Source organism: Mastacembelus armatus, chromosome 3 (genome assembly GCF_900324485.2).
Source record: "Mastacembelus armatus chromosome 3, fMasArm1.2, whole genome shotgun sequence".
Taxonomy (NCBI): Eukaryota; Metazoa; Chordata; class Actinopteri; order Synbranchiformes; family Mastacembelidae; genus Mastacembelus; species Mastacembelus armatus.
The window spans coordinates 15,948,848-15,971,819 of NC_046635.1; the positions used below are offsets into that span (position 1 = coordinate 15,948,848).

Consider the following 22,972-nt stretch of genomic DNA (forward strand, 5'->3'; position numbering starts at 1 on the left):
CTTAATGACAATTAATTATTTAATGGTTTATTTATTTCACTTTGGCAATTTTGGTCCTCTAGATGCAATTATTATCATACATACCATGTTTTCTGGATATAAGTCGTACTGGACTATAAGTCGCTTTAGCAAAAACACCCTTGTTGAACACGCTCAAATATTATGTCGATAATTGCTCTGTAACACAAGATATTAAGGTAACTGACTGACCAATCAGGTGCCTCCTTCCATCCATGTCGCCTCATTCCACCCCTACGTGGAAATGATTGACAGGGTGGCTGACTGTTGCTTCACCCATACATATTATGGCTCTGGTCATTTTATACATAGAATTAATTTTACATAATTAATTGTAACATGTAATTGTACATGGTACTTCTGGCTAAAGAAAAGCAACATGGCAACGTTCATAACGGCTGAAAATGGTGACTGAATTGGCTTCATTCTCAGTGTGTGTAACGCTATGGGTGACGTCACACTGTATCGGTCCACCACCGTACCGGTGTTACCGGTACCATACCGTCAATGGTTAGCAGTACAGTGTTACCTTCAGTTGAGTCAAGAGTGCCATCTAACGCTACTAACTACTCAGCACAATTACTGTTAATATAGCTACACATGCAAGTCACTTCGCTGTATAAGTCACAGGAGAAGCCAGAGGAGCAAAAGAAGTGCAACTAAAGCCTGATACATACTCCACGAGAAGCAAGAGATTTGTTCGTTTTCTCAAGGTGGCGAGAACAAACTTTGTTGACAATGTCACTTTCCTCTACAGGCTACACTCTTATTTTCGCCATTTTCACTCTGCCATATTTATATGATTTTTTCCCCCTTTTTATGCAATATTATACTCCATATCTCCCATGTTGTTTGCTGTAGTAACACCAAACTCTTGTCACACGTCAAGGGTGAAGTTACAACAAACAATATTTGACATATGGAATATAATGTTGCATAAAATAGCAATAGAAAATCATAAAAAATATTGCAGTGAAAATGGCCAACCTAAGAGTTGTAGTCCAAAGAGGAGTTCACCCTCCTGTGTGACAAGAGTTACTACAGTAAACAATATGGGAGATATGAAATATAATGTTGCATAAGAAACAATAAAATCCTTAAAATAATAAATAAATGTTAGTCAAAGCCAAAACTGACAATAGTTATGGTTGTAGTGTGTTAAATAGCAGTCCCTTGATGTGTGACATGAATTTGAGTTCACTACAGTGCATATTCCTGAATTGAATATTTCCGCTGTCGTATTGCCATTTATTCACGGTCCCTAAGCACCTCAGCGCCTGTAGAGCTATGTTGTGTGTGGCGCCCGAAATATAAATGATTATTGGTTGTAGTACATAGTCTGTGTGAGAGGAATCACGTTACAGTATTTTTTGTGTTTCTTTTAAGATTTATTGAAGCCGGAAGTTCGAATCTGTGAATCTCGAGCTAACGTTACCGAACTGCTGAACATAGGAGGACTCAACCATAACATACACATAGTTCATTAAATCACCCAGAAAAACAGAATTTGCCATTCCTTTCTTTTTCTCTTCAGCAGCTCTGTGCCGTACATCGCGCGTAAGGAGTAGGGCAAAGGTGCAGAGGAGGGTGTGGTCCTCTTATAGTATACAGGTTATGTACTGTATTCTAGTAGGTAAACTAACATTCTTCTAACAGGTACAACACCTGTCACTGCAAAACTGTAGTCACAAAACTGAACGCGGTTATTTCAAAGAGATAAAGTCTTGAAGCCTTTATGGCAAAACAAATTATATTCATATTTTTCGATGGCATTCAACAGTGTAGGTTACACAGATACAGTAGAGACACGCACATCCTGTTTTCCCTATGCGTCCAGAATATCTGTGCAACTCAAGCGTGCCCTTCTCTTTAACAAACGACAACCATAGCGGTACTTACCCACCAGCCGATGGCATAGGCAAACAGGGTGAATTTGAGAAAAATATAGGAGCATCTCTGACAGTATCGTATATCTTCACTGTTGGACATTGTGTCTAGCTAAGGACAGCTGATTTCAGCGATTCTCTGTGGTGCTGTTAACACACTTCCGTGTTGTGATCACCACACCTGGGAGCGCTCGCAGGAATGATGCATAGATGTAGCCAAAAGGTGGATTGTGGATTGATATGAACTGGTTTTACGTTATAACATCTTCAGTGAGATTTTATTTTCGAATGACTAATTATTTTTGTTTTTACATATATTTTATGTCTTGTCTTTGAGTAGTAGCTTAGGTTTTATGGACTGAAGAGTAACAAACAATTTATTTTTAAAACGTAATTTCGTCCCTTTATGATGAAAAATTGTAGAGAGGCATATAGACTGTTACTGTCTGTCCCAATGAATCCTATAGATAATGGCAAATGGAAAAATGTGACCGTTCCAATCATTTGATGGAGATGTTCATGGAGTGCCTTTGTTAGAGCCACACACACTCATCACCTCACTCAACTTACTGCAGATGTGTAAGTGACGGCAATCTTCTATAAATGCTATAGGTCAACTGAGACTCCAAAATTATCCAATATACACATTGCATAAATTAAATAGGCCTATACGCAAACATATTCTGCAGCATACACATGATCATTAAAACATTTTGTCCTGGATTTAATGCAGTATGAAAGCTCATAAATCTAAAACGTTGCGTGGTAATTTTGGCAGGAAAATATATGAAGCTCATGTAGCAGCTGTAGGGTGGTCGTTAATGTGCATTAACACCAGGCACACCAAAATCCAGGACCTGCAGCTTTATTCTAAACACACAGTAGCAGGGGGCTCAGTCAGTACACACACACACACACAGACACACACACACACACACAGGTAGACTCTCTCCCAGTCTCCAGCACCAGCATTATTCAGCTTTTTCTTTTTTAAAGACATATGAAGCTTAGTTGAAGTAAAAAGAGCATCAAAACACATCTTACCAACACCAGCATTATCCAGCTTTTGCCGGGAACCTGTTATGACGCTACATGTGCGTCTGTTGTGTGTTTCATTAATTAAAGCCCCCGCTACAACAAGTAAAAAGTAACTATTGCACACAAAGGGTTTACACTTATCTCAAAATAAGATTAGCAACACACAAAGCAAATATTTCCCAAAATAAAATTACACAGTGAGGTTTTTAGAATGTTCACCAAAATAAAGATAATAAATAAAACAAATCAGCTACACTCACACTCTACACTAGAGTGGGTGTGACTCAAACAGCAACTAAACCAGCTGATGGTGTCAATAAAGATTTTTTTTAAGTTGTTTTTGAAGTTCTCATGAAGATTCTCAACCCGTGGTGAACTGCAGGGCTAGAAACAGAGGTTTCCAGCCTGAAGGCTGAAATACTTATAAAGTACACCTCCTTCATATGTCTCTAGCAAGCCATCACCTTCATGTTTTAATAACAATTAATTTATAGTCTGAGATTCCTAAAACTGAATTTACTGATTTTTTTTTTCTGTCAGTGATGTTTTACTGACTACAAACACACTACTGACTAGTTACTATGTCTAAAATGTTCATCAAGTTTAAGTTACCCTTACTAGTCCCACAAATGGGAACCACTGGCACCCAAGGTGGGCACACACCCGGGCTGCCAGTGCCTTGCTTAGTCGTGGTATGGAGGGTGGACAGGGTGCTGGCTATTTGCTCTGTTCCACCGACAATTCCTGGCAGACCTGAGACTCAAACTTGCAATTTTCAGGTTACAAGTCCAACTCCTTATCCATTACACCATGATAGTCAGGTGATAAAGCAATGTGAGAAGATGCGGCCTGCATGATAGTCAGTGGTAAGCAAATTATATCATCTCTTCATCCTGGATAGTCACCACTGTTCATCGTCCTTCCACAATGCCCCAAATTTACTGAGGAGGCACAGTTACACCATCTTGGTAAATGGTTTTATTCCCCTGCTTATATCCTTCAACAGGCCCTTCATCAGGCCCTACTGGCCTGTAAAAATACACACATACAGTGCATACTGTACACACACAAAGACAGAATGAGTTTAACCCAGCTGCTCTGTTCTTTTTGGCGCAAACATGCAGCAGATTTCTAATGGGGGAAAAAAATCACACAAAGCAGGAGGGAGTGCGCAAAGTTTTAGTTAGGTGAGAAAAAACAAAAAGGAAAATATAACAGCAAGGACTGGCAAGAATAGACACAAATTAAGTTATCAAATATCCCAAATGTGCACATGAACAATGCAGCAAGATATGAGTGTCTTTTATAGTAAACATGTAGTAGGTTACATATTTACATTGTATAACTCCTAAACACACATATGCACATAATGTGCACAACCACAGGCACATGTGGACTTTCATATATTCATTTATGTTTACTGTATGACTGCAGTAACTGCAAGCACAGAGGTGTACTTTATAAGTATTCCAGCCTTCAGGATTAACCTCTGTTTCCAGCCCTGCAGTTCACCACAGGTTGAGAATCTTCATGAGAACTTCAAAAAATTCTTTGTGCACCTTTCTATTTCCCATTAGCTTTTCTTATTTTACTAATCTGGTCTGTTTCACTCAGATGGATATAGTTCACAGCAAACACACAGGCTACCTCAGAATTTCAATCTAAAATTTCTGTAAAATCATCAAGAGCTATTTTTGCTATGTCTGTTATGTTCTTGTGAAATGTTTCATTTGGAGTCGGCACAGCTCTACGCGCACAGTCGCGTGCAGTGCTGGCTGTGCATCCCAGTCACTCTCACCAGCAAATGCCACAATCAGGAGAACGAGACAGTTTTTATGCTCGTCAATGTGGGAAAGAGAGTAGAGATGTATTGGAATGAGTTGATGGATTATTGGATGTCAAAAGTCAAAATCTCCGATATTATCAGCTGTGGCTTGAACAAATAAAATTAAAACTGAGAAGTCAGCAGCGTAAATAGAAAGGTAAGCTCTATAAAAGAAATCATCAATGTTATTAGTGTTCGTTAATAAATCCATTTCGTACTTACGTGTTGTCAAATCGGACTATTATTGCGAATATGCCTTAATGCCTTAACTGTTTGCTTTTGGGCTTGTGAATTACTTTGACTTCATAACAGCTAGGATATTAAAACCTATTTTTGAGCAAGCCAGGAAAAAAGAAAGTGCAAATGTCTGCGTTAGACGCACAAGGAAATTGTATATTAAAACCAGCATGCGCTACTGTAATAGTAAGACATCAGGAGACTCAACCGTCTCCTAAAAATTACGTTACTTGCATTCTAATTTACGTTTTGCTAATTAATTGCTAACAAAGGTAATTTGTCTATGATTACGTTTGTTAGCAACGTATTCAATACGTTTACATTTAACATGACTTTGCCGTTTATTTATATTCATTGCGCTTGAGCAGTTTCTTCTAGGAACTGTATTCAACAATTTTGCCATTTTAATTTAAAAAGAAGGACACAAGAGATGATCCCAGAACATACGGGGTTTAGTTTAGTTGCTTATCATTCCATTTTCAAAGACATTTATGCTGTATATGGCTAATAACTTGCCACAGGAATAACGACTGTGTGGCCTACATGGATTTTCGAGGCGAAGTGTAACATCTACGAGGCAATTAAAAATTTGACAATTTACTGGCCTAGCTAAAAAAATAAAAAAATAAATTTGTTGTGTTCTTGGGAATAATGGTCTCAGTGTATTGCTGTAAACAATGTCAGTTCGCTCCTAGAGACATACTGGAGTAGGTGAAGTGCTGTTTTGCTCTGGTATTGTAGCTGGCGAGCGTTCAACCTACCCAGGACACCTTCTTTGCTTGGACTTTGGCAGGTAACGGCAGGACAACCACATTTCGTTGGAGTGTGTAAAGACTTTATTGACTTAATAATCACAATAAAGAATTCTTTATTGTGGTTATAATAATAATTATTATGTTTCTGGTTATTTGAAATTAATTGTACAATGAACTGTTGTAACATGTAACTACTGTACAGCATAACTTAAATACAGTTATCATTTTTGTTAGTCAAGTATTTAATCCAATGGTTGTGAATTATTGAGTTTTTTCATAGTTAACTTTTCAAAGACAGGTATTTTGGCATGTATATGTACAGTGGGTACGGAAAAGTATTCAGACCCCACTGAATACCCTTAGTTTGGCCTGGTAGAATTCAAATGTCCCAGTGTGCAAAACTTTATGGACTGCAAATACATGCAAATGGAATGTGGTTCTGCTAAACTAAGGAAGAGCCATGCGTACTATTAGCAAGTGCAAAGACAGCTGCTCATCACCAGAATGTAGTGGTGTGACTTTGTGGTGTGGGCGCAGGAGGACTACTTTGTGCAACGTATCTACATTGATCCAGAAGTCCAAAGCTCAGTGAGAGAGAAGGTGGACCATTTCTTTTTCTACAGTGGGTACGGAAAGTATTCAGACCCCTTTAAATTTTTCACTCTTTGTGTCATTGCAGCCATTTGCCAAAATCAAAAAAGTTCATTTTATTTCTCATTAATGTACACTCAGCACCCCATCTTGACAGAAAAAAACAGAAATGTAGAAATTTTTGCAAATTTATCAAAAAAGAAAAACTGGAGTCTTGAGTCTAAGTCTTGTAACCATGGACCTGTAGCAAAAGGCTCTCACGCTGACCTGCCCTAAAACCCTGCCTTTATTGGACACTGAATGACATAACAAATACAAATCACTACTGTTATAATGTTGTAGAGAATTAATGCCAGATAAAGCACATAACGTTGCTTAAAACTAGACATATAAGGTAGTTAATATTAGAAAATTTTGATACTGAAAGGTAGCACTTAGCTAAGTTAGACTAAGTTTGTCATTCAGTTAATAAGTTAATAGTTGTTTTCTTACCTTTGTAGTTGTGTATGTTTCTATGTTTTCTATGTTTCTATGTAACTTAAAACTTTTGTCCAGTTTGCTTGTCAGGGCTTGCAGCAGTATTTGTGTAGAATGCAGAAGTGGTTGTGCAACCTGCCTATTGAGTCAAGATTACAAATATGTAGTTGGAGTGAGTTCCAGAGTCTGGGTCCTGAGCTGTTGAAAGCCTGGGCACCCATTGTATTGAGTTTAAATAAAGGTATGGAAGGCAGAGCAGCAGAAGAAGAGTGGTTTGAAAGGGGCGGGGTATATGGCTGGATCATGTTGGGGGTTATGGAGAGCTTTGCATGTTAACAAGAGGAATTTGAATTGTATTTGTTGCTGAACTGGAAGCCAATGGAGCTGAATGAGGAATGAATGAGTAAACGGTGAATGAGTTTCTGAGGTAAACCGATAAAGTAGAGAATTATAATAATCCAGGTGTGATGTAACCAGAGTGCTTATGAGAACTTCTGTAGAGTGGGTGGAGTCTGGAAATAATGCGGAGATGGAAAAAGGCCGTACTTGAGATACTGTTAATGTGTGATGTGAATGAGAGTGTACTGTCCAAGATAACACCAAGACTTTTAACTTGTGATTCAGTGAGGGCCATACCAAGGGGGTGGGATTTAGAGAGTGTTGTCTTGGATCCAATAAGAAGAACTTCACTTTTATTGCCATTCAGTTTAAGGATGTTGTTTGACATCCATTTTGTGATAGCCTGGAGACAGTCTGTAAGAGCAATGGGGGATGATGTAATGTCTGGTTTAGTGGTAATGTAAATTTGAGTGTTGTCTGCGTAACAATGAAAGCAGATACCAAATTGACAATATGTAGTCAAGAACGGTCAGACCGGTATGAATGGAATCATTGCTGCTAGAAGGAGATCATTTGTAATCTGTATAAGGGCTGTTTCTGAATGGTACCAAAATCCGGTCTGGCCTATGGACTATCTTGCAAGTGGAAGAAGAAGAGCAGAGGCCTTAGTACTCCAGACATAGTGAAGGTGATTATTTCCTTATTGGAAAAAACACTAATAAAAACTAGTATAAAATATAAATATAAATTCTAGAATGGCGCCTGTTAGGTGGCAGCCTGTTACAGCAGCTCCTCTGTTTGTTTTTTGTTTTTTGCAAGTTTTTTTTACTGAATTATCATCTGTTAATCCAAGTCAAATCAAGATCTATGCTTTCTCTCTGATAACGGATGAAAGTGGATGAGTTGGGTTTTTCGAATTCCTGTGGAAAGACATATGGAGATTATGGAAACTGCATCAGAAAATACACGTTTCTGTGGCAACGGCATCTATACAAGGGAGCAACTGTTAGCTCTCAAGGGAACAAGTCTGCTTCTTGGTATAAAACCTGAAATCCCCCAAGACCTGAGGAGGCGCAGGAGGGGCTGCAGAGCAGGAGTGAAGCATCGAGACGTAGGAGATTTAAACCATTTCTCCCAAAAATTATTATGGGGAATGTGAGGTCACTCTGCAACAAAGTGGATGAACTTACAGCTTTAGCTAGCAGCCAGCGAGAGTACAGAGAGTGTAGGTGGTGGTCTCGCAGTTTTTGTTAACTCTAAATGGTGCAACCCTGGACATGTAACAGTGAAAGACTGTATCTGTACTCCAGACATTGAGCTGTTGGTAGTTGGATTGAGGCCATACTACCTGCCCCGTGAGTTTTCACACGCCATTGTTGTGACTGTTTACATTTCTCCATCAGCTGCAGCACAGAGTGCATGTGACATCATCCACACAGTTGTCACTGGTCTCCAAACAAAACACCCCAGTGCCCTTATACTAAATAATGGGGATTTTAACCATGTCAGTATTTTGGGAACTCTGACCAACTTCAAACAGTATGTGGATTGTGCAACACGAGAAAATAAGATTCTTGATCTCCTTTATGCCAATGTGAAGGAGGCATACAGCTCTTCAGCCCTACCCCCACTTGGTGGATCAGACCAACTTAATATATTTAGTACCAACATACAAGCCTGTAGTAAGACAGCAGTCTGCTACCAAGAGATATGTGAAAGTTTGGTCAAAGGATGCTGAGGAGGCCCTGCAGGAGTGCTTCAGGGTTACAAACTGGGACCTTTTCATGGACGCTCATGGTGAGGACATCGAAGGCATCTCTCACTGCATCACAGATTACATCCACTTCTGTGAGGACAATATTGTTCCATCCAAAAAAGTTCATTGTTTCCCCAATAATAAGCCATGGATAAATAAGGACATTAAAGGCCTCCTCAATAAGAAGAGGGCATTCATGGCAAGAGACAAGGAGGAACTCCGAGCTGCACAGAAGGAACTCAAGAGGAAGTTGAGGGAGGCAAAGCAGCTCTATAGAGACAGAGTAGAGCACAAGTTGAGACAGAACAATATCAAAGAGGTGTGGAATGGGATGAAAATAATGACTGGTTATAAGAAGTCGCACACTGCTGTGGAAGGAGACTCAAAGTTTGCTAATGAACTTAACCTGTTCTTTAATAGATTTGACACCACCTCTGCTTCTTACTCTGATCCATTGTCCTCACACACCATCCCTCCTCCCTATACCACCTTAGCTGATGCCTTGGGGTCTCTTCACATCACCCCACCCAACATCTCTGCCAATGCTGCCTCCCCATTGCCCACTGATACCATCTCCTCTATCAGCAGCCATACAACATTGAAGTATACCTCACCTCCAATAACTCCTTCCCCTGCCCTCATCACCTGACTCCTCATCAACACAATACACAGGCCCAGCCTTTGCCACAGAACAGGTGAGGAAGGAACTAGCTAAACTAAAGGTCAACAAAGCAAAAGGACCAGATGAGATCAGTCCCAGAGTACTTAAGGTGTGTGCTGGACAGCTTGCAGAGGTTTTTCAGAAACTCTTCAACCTCTCTCTGAGGCTCAAAAAGGTGCCTAAGTTATGGAAAACTTCCTGTATTGTCCCATTACCAAAAAGAACCCGTCCCAGTACCCTTAGTGACTTCAGACCAGTAGCGCTAACATCACATGTCATGAAAGTGTTTGAGAGACTGGTCCTGCAACACCTGAGGTCCCAAGTGTCTGAATTTCTGGACCCCCTGCAGTTTGCATATCAAGAACACATCGGAGTGGAAGATGCCATCATCTTCTTAATGCACAGAGCATACTCCCATCTGGAGAGGCAGGGCAACACTGTGAGAGTCATGTTTTTTGACTTTTCAAGTGCTTTCAACACTATTCAGCCCCACCTGCTAAGTGCAAAGATGCAGGATATGGAGGTTCCCGCAGGTATGGTGGAGTGGATCAAAGACTACCTCACTGGGCGGCCACAGTTTGTTCGCTTAGATGGCTGCATATCTGATGTGGTGATGAGCAGCACCGGTGCACCTCAAGGAACTGTACTAGCACCATTCCTGTTTACACTCTACACCTCAGACTTCCGCTACAACTCAGGAACCTGTCACCTCCAAAAGTTCTCTGATGACTCTTCAATCATTGGATGCATCAACAATAAAAACGAGGAGGAATACAGAGCTTTGTTGATTGGTGTTACAACAACTGTCTAAAGCTCAACATCAAGAAAACCAGAGAACTGGTGGTGGACTTTAGGAGGAACAGGAAGACCCCAGTCCCTGTCTCCATCCTTGGAGACGAAGTAGAGATTGTGGACTCCTACAAATACCTTGGAGTCCACATTAACAACAAACTGGACTGGTCAAACAATACAGATGCACTCTTCAAGAAAGGACAGAGCAGACTGTTCTTCTTCAGGAGACACTGTTCTTTTGGTGTGTGCAACAAGCTACTGAAGATGTTCTATCAGTCTGTAGTAGCGAGTGCACTGTTCTTTGCAGTTGTGTGCTGGGGAGGTGGCATCAAGGCTGGTGAGGCCAACAGACTAAATAAGTTAATCAGGAAGGCAAAATCTGTTGTTGGACTGGAACTGGACAGTCTGGAGGCTGTGGCAGAGAGGAGGATGGTGGACAAAATAAACTCCATATTGGACAATCCTGCCCACCCACTTCATGAGGAACTGTGGCGAATGGGAAGTTCATTCAGCCACAGACTAATTCCCCCTAAAGCCAAGACTGAAAGATTCAGGAAGTCATTTGTGTCCACGGCCATAAGACTCTATAATTCCTCAATATAAACAATAACGCACATACACATACACACACACACACACACACACAAACCCCCCCTAAATAAATAGTTAATTACTTTATTACTTCCCCTCCTTGAACCACCACCTTATCGTGGTGGAGGGGTTTGAGTGCCAACAGACTAAATAATCTGTACCTTTTTAACCCTCCTAGGAGCTATGTTGTCCGGGGCTATATGCCCCTGGCAGGGTCTCCCAAGGCAAACAGGTCCTAGGTGACGGACCAGACTAAGAGCGGTTCAGTGACCCCTTATGGAGCGACAATTGAGGACCGTGACGTCGCCCGGCATGGCGAAGCTGCAGCCCCACCCTGGAGCCAGGCCTGGGGTTCGGGCTCGTAGGCGAGCGCGTGGTGGCTGGGTCTCCCCCCATGGGGCCCAGCCGGGCAAAGCCCGAAAGAGTGACGTGGGGCCATCCTTCTGTGGACCCACAACCCGCAGGAAGATCCATAAGGGGCTGGTGCATAGTGGATTGGGCAGTGGTCGAGGACGGGGAACTCGGCGACCCGATCCCTGGATGCTGAAACTGGCTCTAGGGACATGGAATGTCACCTCACTGGGGGGGGAGGAGCCTGAGCTTGTGCGGGAGGTTGAGCGGTACCGACTAGAGATAGTTGGGCTCACCTCCACGCACAGCCTGGGCTCTGGAACCCAGCTCCATGAGAGGGGCTGGACTCTCTTCTACTCTGGAGTTGCTCGCGGTGAGTGGCGGCGAGCTGGTGTGGGCTTGCTCATAGCTCCCCAGCTCAGCCGCAACGTGTTGGAGTTTTCCCCCCAGAGTGAAAGGGTCGTTTCCCTGCGCCTTCGGGTCGGGGATAGGTCTCTCACTGTTGTTTCAGCTTATGGGCCAAACAACAGTGCTGAGTACCCGGCCTTTTTGGAGTCTCTCGGGGGGGTGCTGAAAGGTGCTCTTACCGGGGACTCCATAATTCTGTTCGGGGACTTCAACGCTCACGTGGGCAGCGACAGTGAAACCTGGAGGGGCGTGATTGGGAGGAACGGCCTCCCCGATGCGAACCCGAGTGGAGTTCTGTTGTTGGACTTCTGTGCTAGTCACAGTTTGTCCATAACGAACATCATGTTCAAGCATAAGGGTGTCCATCAGTGCATATGGCACCAGGACACCCTAGGCCGGAGGTCAATGATCGACTTTGTAGTCGTGTCATCTGACCTTCGGCCGTATGTCTTGGACACTCAGGTGAAGAGAGGGGCAGAGCTGTCAATTGATCACCACCTCGTGGTGAGTTGGATCCGCTGGCGGAGGAGGAAGCGGGACAGACTTGGCAGGCCCAAATGCACTGTGAGGAGCTGTTGGGAATGTTTGGTCGAACCCACTGTCAGAGGGGTCTTTAACCCTCTTTTCTGATAGGGCCGAAACAAACTTAAATTACTCTGTCAATTCTGATCGTACGGATAAAAGAAGTATATCATTCAAATCTGTAAAGGGTCTAGTTTTAGTGGTATACCATCATAATAACAACAAAACGTTGTGCTTTTTTTAAATAAAGAAAGCCGACAGGGTGCGCTCTCGGACTTTTCTGTCTCTGTCATTTCTCTTCACAGACGCGTAAATAAAACAACCAGAATCTCAGCGAATACTTGCCTCATAAATATAAGAATTATATGGCTAGAAAGCTTGAAATGTTTTCTTTTGAGTGAAACAATTCAAGTCAAAAACAAATCATCACTTTTTATTTAATCCGTATGAACGTAAGGAGAAGTCAGTTTTTTCCTGTCTCACCTCATTACAGGTAATGCGGTCCCGCCTTGTACACTGTCCACTGTTCACATGTAAATAATCTCAGGTGAACCAGGTAAATATGTGCACACCCCCGAGAAATGACACAAAATATCAAACTTCATCATAGAATTTACTCACTTTTTCGGCGTGTTTGGATGATGGCGCGTTACGCACGTGAAGTGGCGCTCCTTACATTCCACGCAGAGACAAATAGGTTAGCTTGTCCTCAGAGTAAAAACACTGATTTTAACTCGAATGAGGATCGTTTGGCTCCTCATTGTGTTGTATTGTGCTGCACTAATCCGTCCCATCTACATTGACTGAAAGGCTCATTATGCGCGCCTTTGTCTGGTCGTTCAGTGCGTCTTTTGTGTTCTCAGGTAAATCACATGACTATTCATCCTCAGACACACCCTCTTGCATATGGCCTTTCTGGACATAGAAAGTCTTAGAAAATTTAAATCAGTGTATTGTTTACTGTGAATGAGTGAACAAGATGACATTCACAGAACTCTGAAGTTAACACTTTAGCCTACAACATGCTGGTCTCCAAAGTCTTGTGAACCAATGTTCTGTTTGTGTTTTATGGTCTTATTTCAGTGAGTAAAAAATTGTAGTTTTTCACTAACCATGCATAGCCACTTTTTTCTCAAAAACACAATAATGTATAAACTTGCTGCTCACATATTATTGTAGCCAATTTTGTGCTGATTACAGTGTTATTAGACTTTAGACATTAATATGTTTAAAAAACACTGAAAAAAGCACAAATGTCAGGACATGTCAAAGGAGGACAGGAAGAAAGAAGGACTACCTGTCGACCCCGAAGAAATTCTGGCAAACCGTCCGGCGCCTCAGGAGGGGGAAGCAGTGCTCTACCAATGCTGTTTACAGTGGAAGTGGTGAGCTGCTGACCTCGACTGGGGATATTGTCGGACGGTGGAAGGAATACTTCGAGGATCTCCTCAATCCCGTCAACACGTCTTCCATAAGGGAAGCAGGGGCTGGGGATTCGGAGGCTGATCCATCCATCACCCAAGCCGAAGTCCTGAGGTAGTTCGGCAGCTCCTCTGTGGCAAAGCACCGTGGGTGGATGAGATCCGTCCCGAGTACCTCAAGTGTCTGGATGTTGTTGGGCTGTCATGGCTGACACGCCTGTGCAACATCACGTGGCGTTCGGGGACAGTACCCCTGGATTGGCAGACTGAGGTGGTGGTTCCTCTTTTTAAGAAGGGGGACCGGAGGGTGTGTTCCAACTACAGAGGGATCACACTCCTCAGCCTCCCGGGGAAGGTCTATGCCAGGGTGCTGGAGAGGAGGATCCGGCCGGTGGTCGAACCTCGGATCCAGGAGGAACAATGTGGTTTCCGTCCTGGGCATGGAACACTGGACCAGCTCTACACACTCTCGAGGGTGCACGAGGGTTCATGGGAGTTTGCCCAACCAGTCCACATGTGTTTTGTGGACTTGGAGAAGGCATTCGACCGGGTCCCTCGTGACATCCTGTGGGAGGTGCTCCAGGAGTATGGGGTCCGGGGCTCTTTGCTGGGGGCTATCCGGTCTCTGTACAAACGGAGCAGGAGCTTGGTTCGCATTGCCGGTTGTAAGTCAGACCTGTTCCCAGTACACGTTGGACTCCGGCAGGGCTGCCCTTTGTCACCGGTTCTGTTCATTACTTTTATGGACAGAATTTCTAGGCGCAGCCAGGGGCCGGAGGGAGTCCAGTTCGGGGACCACAGGATTTCATCTCTGCTTTTTGCAGATGATGTTGTCCTGTTGGCTCCATCGAGCCAGGATCTCCAGCGTTCGCTGGGGCGGTTTGCAACCGAGTGTGAAGTGGCTGGGATGAGAATCAGCACCTCCAAGTCCGAGGCCATGGTACTCAACCGGAAAAAGGTGGTTTGCCATCTCCAGGCCAGGGGAGAGATCCTGCCTCAAGTGGAGGAGTTTAAGTATCTCGGGGTCTTGTTCACGAGTGAGGGAAGGACGGAACGTGAGATTGACAGATGGATCGGGGCATCGGCAGCAGTAATGCGGTCGGTGTACCGGTCTGTTGTGGTGAAGAAGGAGCTGAGCCGGAAGGCGAAGCTCTCGATTTACCGGTCAATCTACGTTCCTACTCTCACCTATGGTCATGAGCTTTGGGTCATGACCGAAAGAACGAGATCGCGGATACAAGCGGCTGAAATGAGCTTCCTCCGCAGGGTGGCTGGGCGCTCCCTTAGAGATAGGGTGAGGAGCTCGGTCACCCGGGAGGAGCTCGGAGTAGAGCCGCTGCTCCTCCACATCGAGAGGAGTCAGTTGAGGTGGCTCGGGCATCTGTTTCGGATGCCTCCTGGGCGCCTTCCTGGGGAGGTGTTCCGGGCATGTCCCACCGGGAGGAGGCCCCGGGGAAGACCCAGGACACGCTGGAGGGACTATGTCTCCCAGCTGGCCTGGGAACACCTCGGTGTCCCCCCGGAAGAGCTGGAGGAAGTGTCCAGGGAGAAGGAAGTCTGGGTATCCCTGATTCGGCTACTGCCCCCGCGACCCTGCCCCGGATAAGCGGTAGAAGATGGATGGATGGATGGACTTTATTACTTTATTAATTACTTTATGAATTACTATTAATCAATATAATTTAAATAATCGCAAATTTAATAACTGCTGTAACAACTGAATTTCCCCTTGGGGATAATAAAGTACTACTTCTTCTTCTTCTTCTTCTATATATATATATACTCAGAGTTTAAAGTATTCACTCCCCTTTTTCCTATTTTGTTGCATTACAACCTGGAATTTAAATGGATTTTTACTTGGCTTTTATGTAGTGGATCTACATCCATTCATCCAAGTTGATGAAGTAAAATGAAACAAAAGATTTATTTTTAAAAAATTCTAAAAAAAAATAAAAAGCAGAAAGTTTGTGTACATTTGTATTCACCCGCTTTGCTATTAAGCTCCTAAATAAGTAAGAAATCCATCCATCCATTCCATTTTCTATACCCGCTTATTCCTTAACCAGGGTCGCAGGGATCTGCTGGAGCCTAGCTCTCTTTCGGGTGGAAGGCAGGGGTACACTGAACACTAACAGAGTGTATTTCTAATTCTCTCATGTGAGTCCATCACAGGGCCACAAATAGACAAACCACCACGCACATTCACACTTTAGAGTCACCAATCAACCTAACATGCATGTTTTTGGACTGTGGGAGGAAACTGGATTACCCAGAGTAAACCCACACATGCACGGGGATGCAAACTCCACACAGAAAGGCTGGGTTGCGAACCCACGACCTTCTTGCTGTGAGACAACAGTCACAACCTTCTTGCTGTGAGGCAACAGTGCTAACCACTCATCCACCACGCTGCTAAATAAGAAATCAGATAATTAAATTAAGTCCACCTGTCTGTCTAAAGGCCCTTGCACACCCGGAGAGACGTGAATAAACATTACAAAAAAGCAAAAAATTTAAAGGCAAACTCAATGCCCCACAGATATTCACATTAAACGCAACGCGAATATGCAACTACAGGTTCAAATACATCACGCCACAAAAAAATGGATTCCTCATGAAGCGAAGATGACTTTGTGCTGATTTTATTAAATAAAAAGCATGAAGAAAAGAAAATTATGGGTGCACCCTATACTAAAAAGAAGAGAACATGGAGAATTTTATCACTAATCACTGGGTGCAACAGCTGAAGCTATACCATGGGTGCCTTCGGACCTACTTGTCCATGGGACAGTTTGAGGAGTTGTTGGTGCTGCTGACTCCACACTTGAAGAAACAGGGGAACAATTTTAGGGAGCCAATCGACGCAGGGCAACGCCTAGTTGTGTGTGTGAGGTAAAATATTTTCTGAATACCGCTTTGATAAAAAATAAATCAGTAGGTTTAGCCTACAAGTGCATAAGTGCGCATTTGACAATGTTACAACTTGAGTGAAACATTAACGGTAGGTTAATCATATTTTTTTGCGGTTTTCAACGATGTATCGCAGTTCACTTGGAAGCAGGTTTCCCCTGGAGAAGCCATTTTCCTATGTTTCTCTTTGGCTGAAAGGGGGTACACAATATAGATGAAAAGTATTTAAAAGTACAGACATTCTCTGTACTTTTAAGGCTAGACTTAAAACCTTCCTCTTTGACAGAGCATATAGTTTTCTTGTTTTGAGGCTCCAGGGCTCTCTTCTGCACCTTACCTGCCGCTATCCAGGCCATTGCCTTCAAGACGACCTATGAGTCTTCAACTATCGCCTCTCCAGAGCCTATTGAGTTGTTGAAAACGCTTTTGGGATCCTCACCCAACGCTGGTATGTCTATAACAGAAGATTGCAGGTCTGCCCTGAAGTTGTTGACCACCGGCATACTGTCTAACTTCCTTCAGGGTGCAGAGGAGAATCGCCATAGGGTGCAGAGGAGAATCGCCATTTTGACAGTGGGGAACCAGGCGATGCCGACTGGGCGGAGAGCGTTCTAGCTCCGATCAGGAACCTGCGGGGCAACAGGGCATCAACAGAGGCCCTGAGAGTGAGAGATACCTTCTGGCCTTCACCTCACCTGCTGGACTACATACACCGTGGTTTTTCTGTGTAAAATATTTATCTCTAATCTTTACCTTTCACACAGAAAAAATCCTCATATTTCATTATTAAACACAATTTTTCAACCTTAGTTTATGAATACACAGGAGTGTTATTATAGTGTCCAATTATATACTACAAATACATAATACATAACAAACTACAGAGGTGGTATATGGGATAGATTCCAGAGATGAGTGGTAGATATGGAACAGCACTACACAAAGGTGAAGCCGTGTGACTGCTGACTATAAACAGCCCCAACCTCTGCCTCATGAAGAAGCATTTTTATTTTAATCCAGGACTCCCAGTCCCTAGGCTATGCTGCACCCAGTCACACTTATCATGCAATGTATAATGCCAACTAGAAAATTTGGGACTGCTGACTGCTGAAAAAAGCTTGAGGTAAACTGCATTGCTGGCTGATAAACAGCTGAAGCATGTTTTGAATTGCCTGACATAGTTGAGAACTGTAGTGATGTATTTTTGTATGAAGAAGCATGGTAGCATTGAGATAGGAAAAAGAGAAAAGTGGATGAAGAGTGCAAACTGTAGATTGCATGTAAAATATATGAATAGGTGTAAGACGTTTTTCAGAAAAAAATAAAATTTATGCAGCATGTAAAAATAAAAGTCTATTAAATCCTTCTCCTCATATACCAATCCCTTCATGATCAAGCTCCTTCATACTTTAAAAACCTCATTGTACCATACTATCCCAATAGAGCACTTTGCTCTCAGAGTGCAGGTCTAAAAGTAGAATGGGAGGCAGAGCCTTTAGCTATTAAGCTTCTCTCCTGTGGAACCAGCTCCATTGGTGCACTGAGCACATGCATGCACATGCACATGCACCATTGAATGTTGTTAACCCTGTGCTCTCTCTCTCCCCTAGATTCTGCTCTCTCCCTCTCTCTCTGTTCTCTTTCTCCCTGTACCTTCTGCAGGTGTCCCTGGTCCTGGAGCTATATATTGCTGATGTGCAGTTACTGGCCCCATAAACCTGCACTGTCTCTTTGTTGTATTCTTTTCTCTCTCCTCTATCCACTCACTCCAACCGGTCGAGGCAGTGGCCGCCCAAACTGAGCATGGTTTCTTCCGTTGAAGGGAGTTTTTCCCCTCCACTGTCGCGAAGTGCTTGCTCATAAGGGATTTGTTGTTCTTTTTTCTTTTTTGTAAAGTGCCTTGAGATGATTAAATTGTGATTTGGCATTATACAAATAAAACTGAATTGAATTGAAAGGAATTAAATTAAAAAGTCTGAGTATGTCCTGGAAGAAGACACCATGGCTGACATTAAAAATGGCCTCAGTTGGTGGCTGAAGCTGTGTGCCAATAGCCAACATACATTTTAAGATCATGTTGCTGTTTAATTGCTTTTATTTTGAGAAAATGCTATAAAAAGGATTTTATTTTAAAAGTGCTACAGGAACTACAGAGACTCATGGGAACTTATACTAGAATCTGGCCTTTATTTTGAATGTTCCTTATACTTTACAAAAATGTAATTCAATTCAATTCAATTCAATTTTAATTCAATTCAATTTTATTTGTATAGCGCCAAATCACAATACAAATCATCTCAAGGCACTTTACAAAAACTAAAACTAAAAACCCAACAATTCCCTTATGAGCAAGCACTTGGCGACAGTGGAGAGGAAAAAACTCCCTTTAACGGAAGAAAAAAACCTCCAGCAGAACCGGGCTCAGTTTGGGCGGCCATCTGCCTCGACCGGCCGGTAATGTCTTCCTATAAATAATTATTTTATTATGAAAGTCCAAACATGGCCTGCTCAGAGAAGAAACCATGGCTGACATTTAAAACAGCCGGGGTTGGTGCCTAAAGCTGTATGCCCATAGCCAAAGTCCATCTTAAGCTCATGTCACTGTTTCTTGGCTTTTATTTTGAAAGAATGCAAAATAAAGGCTTTTAATTTTAAAGTGCAACATGCTGTGCAGCATTCACATGACTGTCAATTAAATGCTGAGTCTTCAGTTTAAATAGTCACTATACTCCATCCATCCATCCATCCATCCATCTTCTTCCGCTTATCCGGGGCATGGTCACGGAGGCAGCAGCCAAAGCAGGGATGCCCAGACTTCCTTTTCACTGGACAGCCCTCCAGCTCTTCTGGGGGACAAAGCTGGGGGGCAAAATCCTCCTGCGGGTGGTGGGCCCACAGGAGGCTCTATAACGGGCCGGTGCAATGTGGATCGGGCAGTAGTCGAAGGCAGAGTCCTCGACAATCCGATCCCTGGACTCCGAAACTGGCTCTATGGACAAGAAATGTCACCTCGCTGGGAGTGACAGAACCTGAGCTTGGGCAGAAATTTAAGCAATACCAACTAGAGACAGTCGGGCTCACCTCCACGCACAGCCTGGGCTCTGGAACCCAACTCCTTGCGAGATTGAACTCTCTTCTATTCCGGAGTTGCATGGGGAGGGAGACGGTAGGCTGCTGTGGGCTTGCTCATAGCTCCCCAGCTCAGCCACCAGGTGTTGGAGTTTTCCCAGTGGAATGAGAGGTTCACTTCCCTGCGCCTTCGAGTCGGGGACAGGTCTCTTTACTGTTGTTTTGGCCTATTGGCCGAGCAGCAGTACCCGCCCTTTTTGGAGCCCCTGGGAAAGGTGCTGAAAGGTGCTCCAACTGGGGACTCCATCATTCTGCTGGGGAACTTCAATGCTCACGTGGGCAGTGACAGTGAAACCTGGAGGGGTGTGACTGGGAGGAACGGCCTCCCCGATCTGAACCCGAGTGGTGTTCAGTTGCTGGACTTCTGGACTAGTCACAGTTTGTCCATCACAAACACCATGTTTGTGCAAAAGGGTGTACACCAGTGCACGTGGCACCAGGACACACTAGGCCAGATGTTGATGATCGACTTTGTGGTCGTGCCAACAGTCAACTGATCACCACATCGTGTTGAGTTGAATCCGCTGGCAGAGAAGGAAGCGGGACAGACTCGGCAGACCTAAACATATTGTAAGGGTGTGTGGGGAATGTTTGGCTGAACCCTCTGTCAGAGAGGTCTTCAACTCCCACCTCCAGGGAGAGCTTTAACCAGACCCCGAGGGAGGTTGGGGTCACTGAGTCCGAATGGACCTTGTTCTCCACCTCCATCATCGACACAGCTGTCCGGAGCTGTGGTCGCAAGGTCTCTGGTGCCTGATGTGGCGGAAATCCCCGAACCCGGTGGTGGACACCGGAGGTAAGGGATGCTGTGAAGCTAAAGAAGGAGTCCTACTGAACCTGGCTGGCTTGTGGGACTCCTGAGGCAGCTGACGGATATTGGCAGGCCAAGCGTGCTGCGGCCTGGGTAGTTTCGGAGGAAAAAACTCAGGTCTGGGAGGAGTTTAGTGAGGCCATGCAGAAGGACTATCGGTCTGCCCCGAGGAAATTCTGGCAAACTATCCGGCACCTCAGGGGGGGAAGCTGTCTATGTGACCACGATATTGTGGGAGTGGCATGGGATGTCCCGTAAGCATTTCATGCGGGGTTAGGTGAGTTAGTATGTTAGTTTGAGAGCGCATGTACATTAGTGCTAAAGGCACTGCATCCACCCATGTTAATCTCCTTCCACTATGAACTATGATTTTACATATTTTAGCTTTAAGTGCGCCATTAGCATGCTCCACTGATCCCTGTGACTGTGGGTGATACACACATCCAAACCTCTGTTTGACACCTAGGATTTTAAATATTTCTTTCATTACTCCTGACACAAAGTGAGGACCATTATCCGATGAGATGATATCTGGCATCCCAAACCTAGGAAAGACTTCCATACACAAAAACCTGGCTGCTGCCTTATGATCAGGCCTAGTAGTTGGACACGCTTCTATCCATCTGCTAAATCTGCACACAACCACAAAAAGATACCTTTTATTCCTGACTCGATCTATCATATCAACATAGTCCATCATCAAATGCCTAAATGATCTGGTTCATGCATTTTTCTAATAGCAAATGGCAACAAAGCTAAAGGTAATACAAAGTGACCATGGCTACTTCTCCACAATCCTTTGTGGGGTGTGACTGTTCTGATAGCCCCCCTTTGGACCCATAGTCTCTTTTCTGCCTCAGGTACTGAGTTTTGAGCTTCTATTACTATTCTATTCTATTACTGAGGCCAAACTAGTTATGGGTGCTACGTCTTCTTCATACAAAATTGGAGCTTGTATTACACTTTTGGTTGCTTCTTTTGCTGCTTCATCATCTAGGTTATTTCCTTTTGTTACTAAAGAGCTGTTTATTTGATGTGCTGGACATTTTACTATGGCTAACTTTTTAGGTAACTGTATAGCTTGAATCAATTGCGCCACTGCTTCACCATGCACAACAGGTGTGCCATCTGCACAGAAGAAGCCTCGTTGTTTCCATATACTGGCATGGATGTGACACACTCCATACCCATATGCACTATCTGTATAGATAGTGGCTGTTTTTCCTGCTGCCGTCTGACAGGCTGCAGTGAGAGCTTTTATTTCAGCCAATTGAGCTAAACAACACCATAACCTGCACGTGTACCTGCTTCATCCCTTATGCATGATCCATCCACAAACAAAGTCAGCTCTGAAGGGATGGGTTGATTACGCAGATTTTCAGGTACCTGCATAAATTTATCTGTTTCCTGAATACAGTCATGAGGACTTTCCTCATTTGGCAGTACCATTCTCGTTGCCGGATTTGTGGTAGTGCATCTTTGTACTGTTAGTTCTTTTCCAGACAGCATTACTTCATAGCCTGTTCATCTGGCTTGAGTGACTACAAACCGTGGACTCGTGAGTAATGCACGTGTACAATGTCACTGGATGTCCCATTGTCAAAACTGATGCTTTTTTGTAAGCAAATGCTGCAGCTGTTAAACCCTGATAGCAGGGTGGCAGTCCTTCTTCTACGTTATCCAATTTTGTACTATAATAAGCTATAGGTTGCTTCTCTGTAGGGGAATACAGCACAGGCATAGGCTTGTCAGTCAGCCACATACAAATGAAATGGTTTGCTGTAATCAGGGTTAGCTAAAGCTGGGGCAGTCTGCATGTCCCTTTTCAGGACTTGGAATGCTCCTTCAGCCTCTTCAGTCCATTCAAGTGGAGCTGAATGATTTGTTTGTCCAGCATCATGTTTCTCATTGGGGCTGCTTTAATTGCATAATCACAGATCCAGGGTCTACTGTAGTCAGCCATCTCCAAAAAGGACAACATTTGGCCCACCGTTTGCGGCTTTGGGGCCTTGGTTATTGCTTCCACTTGAGTGGGTGCAATACATCTTTTTCCACCGCTTAGTTGGCGTCCTAAATATTCAATTGTTTGTTGGCAGAATTGCAGTTTACTTTTACTGACCTTGTGTCCTCCAGCTGCCAGTGCCTTTAAGACTGCGATGGAGTATTTTTCACACTGCTCTTTACTATCTGAGCAAATCAAGATGTCATCAACATACATGAGTGTAGTGGATTGAATGTCCAAATGCTGGAGGTCTTCTGCTAGCACTTGATTAAATATTGAGGGGGAGTGCACAAACCCTTGGTAACCTTTGATAGGTATACTGTTGTCCTTGATATGTAAATGCAAACAAATACTGTGAATTTGGATGAACAGGCACACTAAAAAATGCAAAGCACAGGTCAACCACCGTATACCACTTTTCCCCTGGAGGAATGTTGGACAACAATGTATGT

The 22,972-nt window shown here is 43.6% G+C and overlaps 2 protein-coding genes across 3 annotated transcripts in view; one reads left to right on the forward strand and one right to left on the reverse strand.

Moving 5' to 3' along the window:
* Window positions 1–2,062, reverse strand: part of tspan15 (tetraspanin 15) — a 64,449-nt gene extending 62,387 nt beyond the window's left edge. For both annotated transcript variants that reach the window (XM_026294042.1, XM_026294043.1), the window contains exon 1: window positions 1,918–2,062. In XM_026294042.1, the coding sequence (XP_026149827.1) occupies window positions 1,918–2,007 (90 nt within the window). In that variant the 5' untranslated portion in view covers window positions 2,008–2,062. The remainder of the gene's footprint in view (window positions 1–1,917) is intronic.
* A 2,680-nt stretch (window positions 2,063–4,742) lies between these two features.
* tacr2 (tachykinin receptor 2) overlaps window positions 4,743–22,972 on the forward strand; it is a 33,248-nt gene continuing 15,018 nt past the window's right edge. The window contains 1 exon segment of the mRNA XM_026294136.1: window positions 4,743–4,924. The gene's annotated coding sequence lies outside the window, so the exon portion shown is untranslated.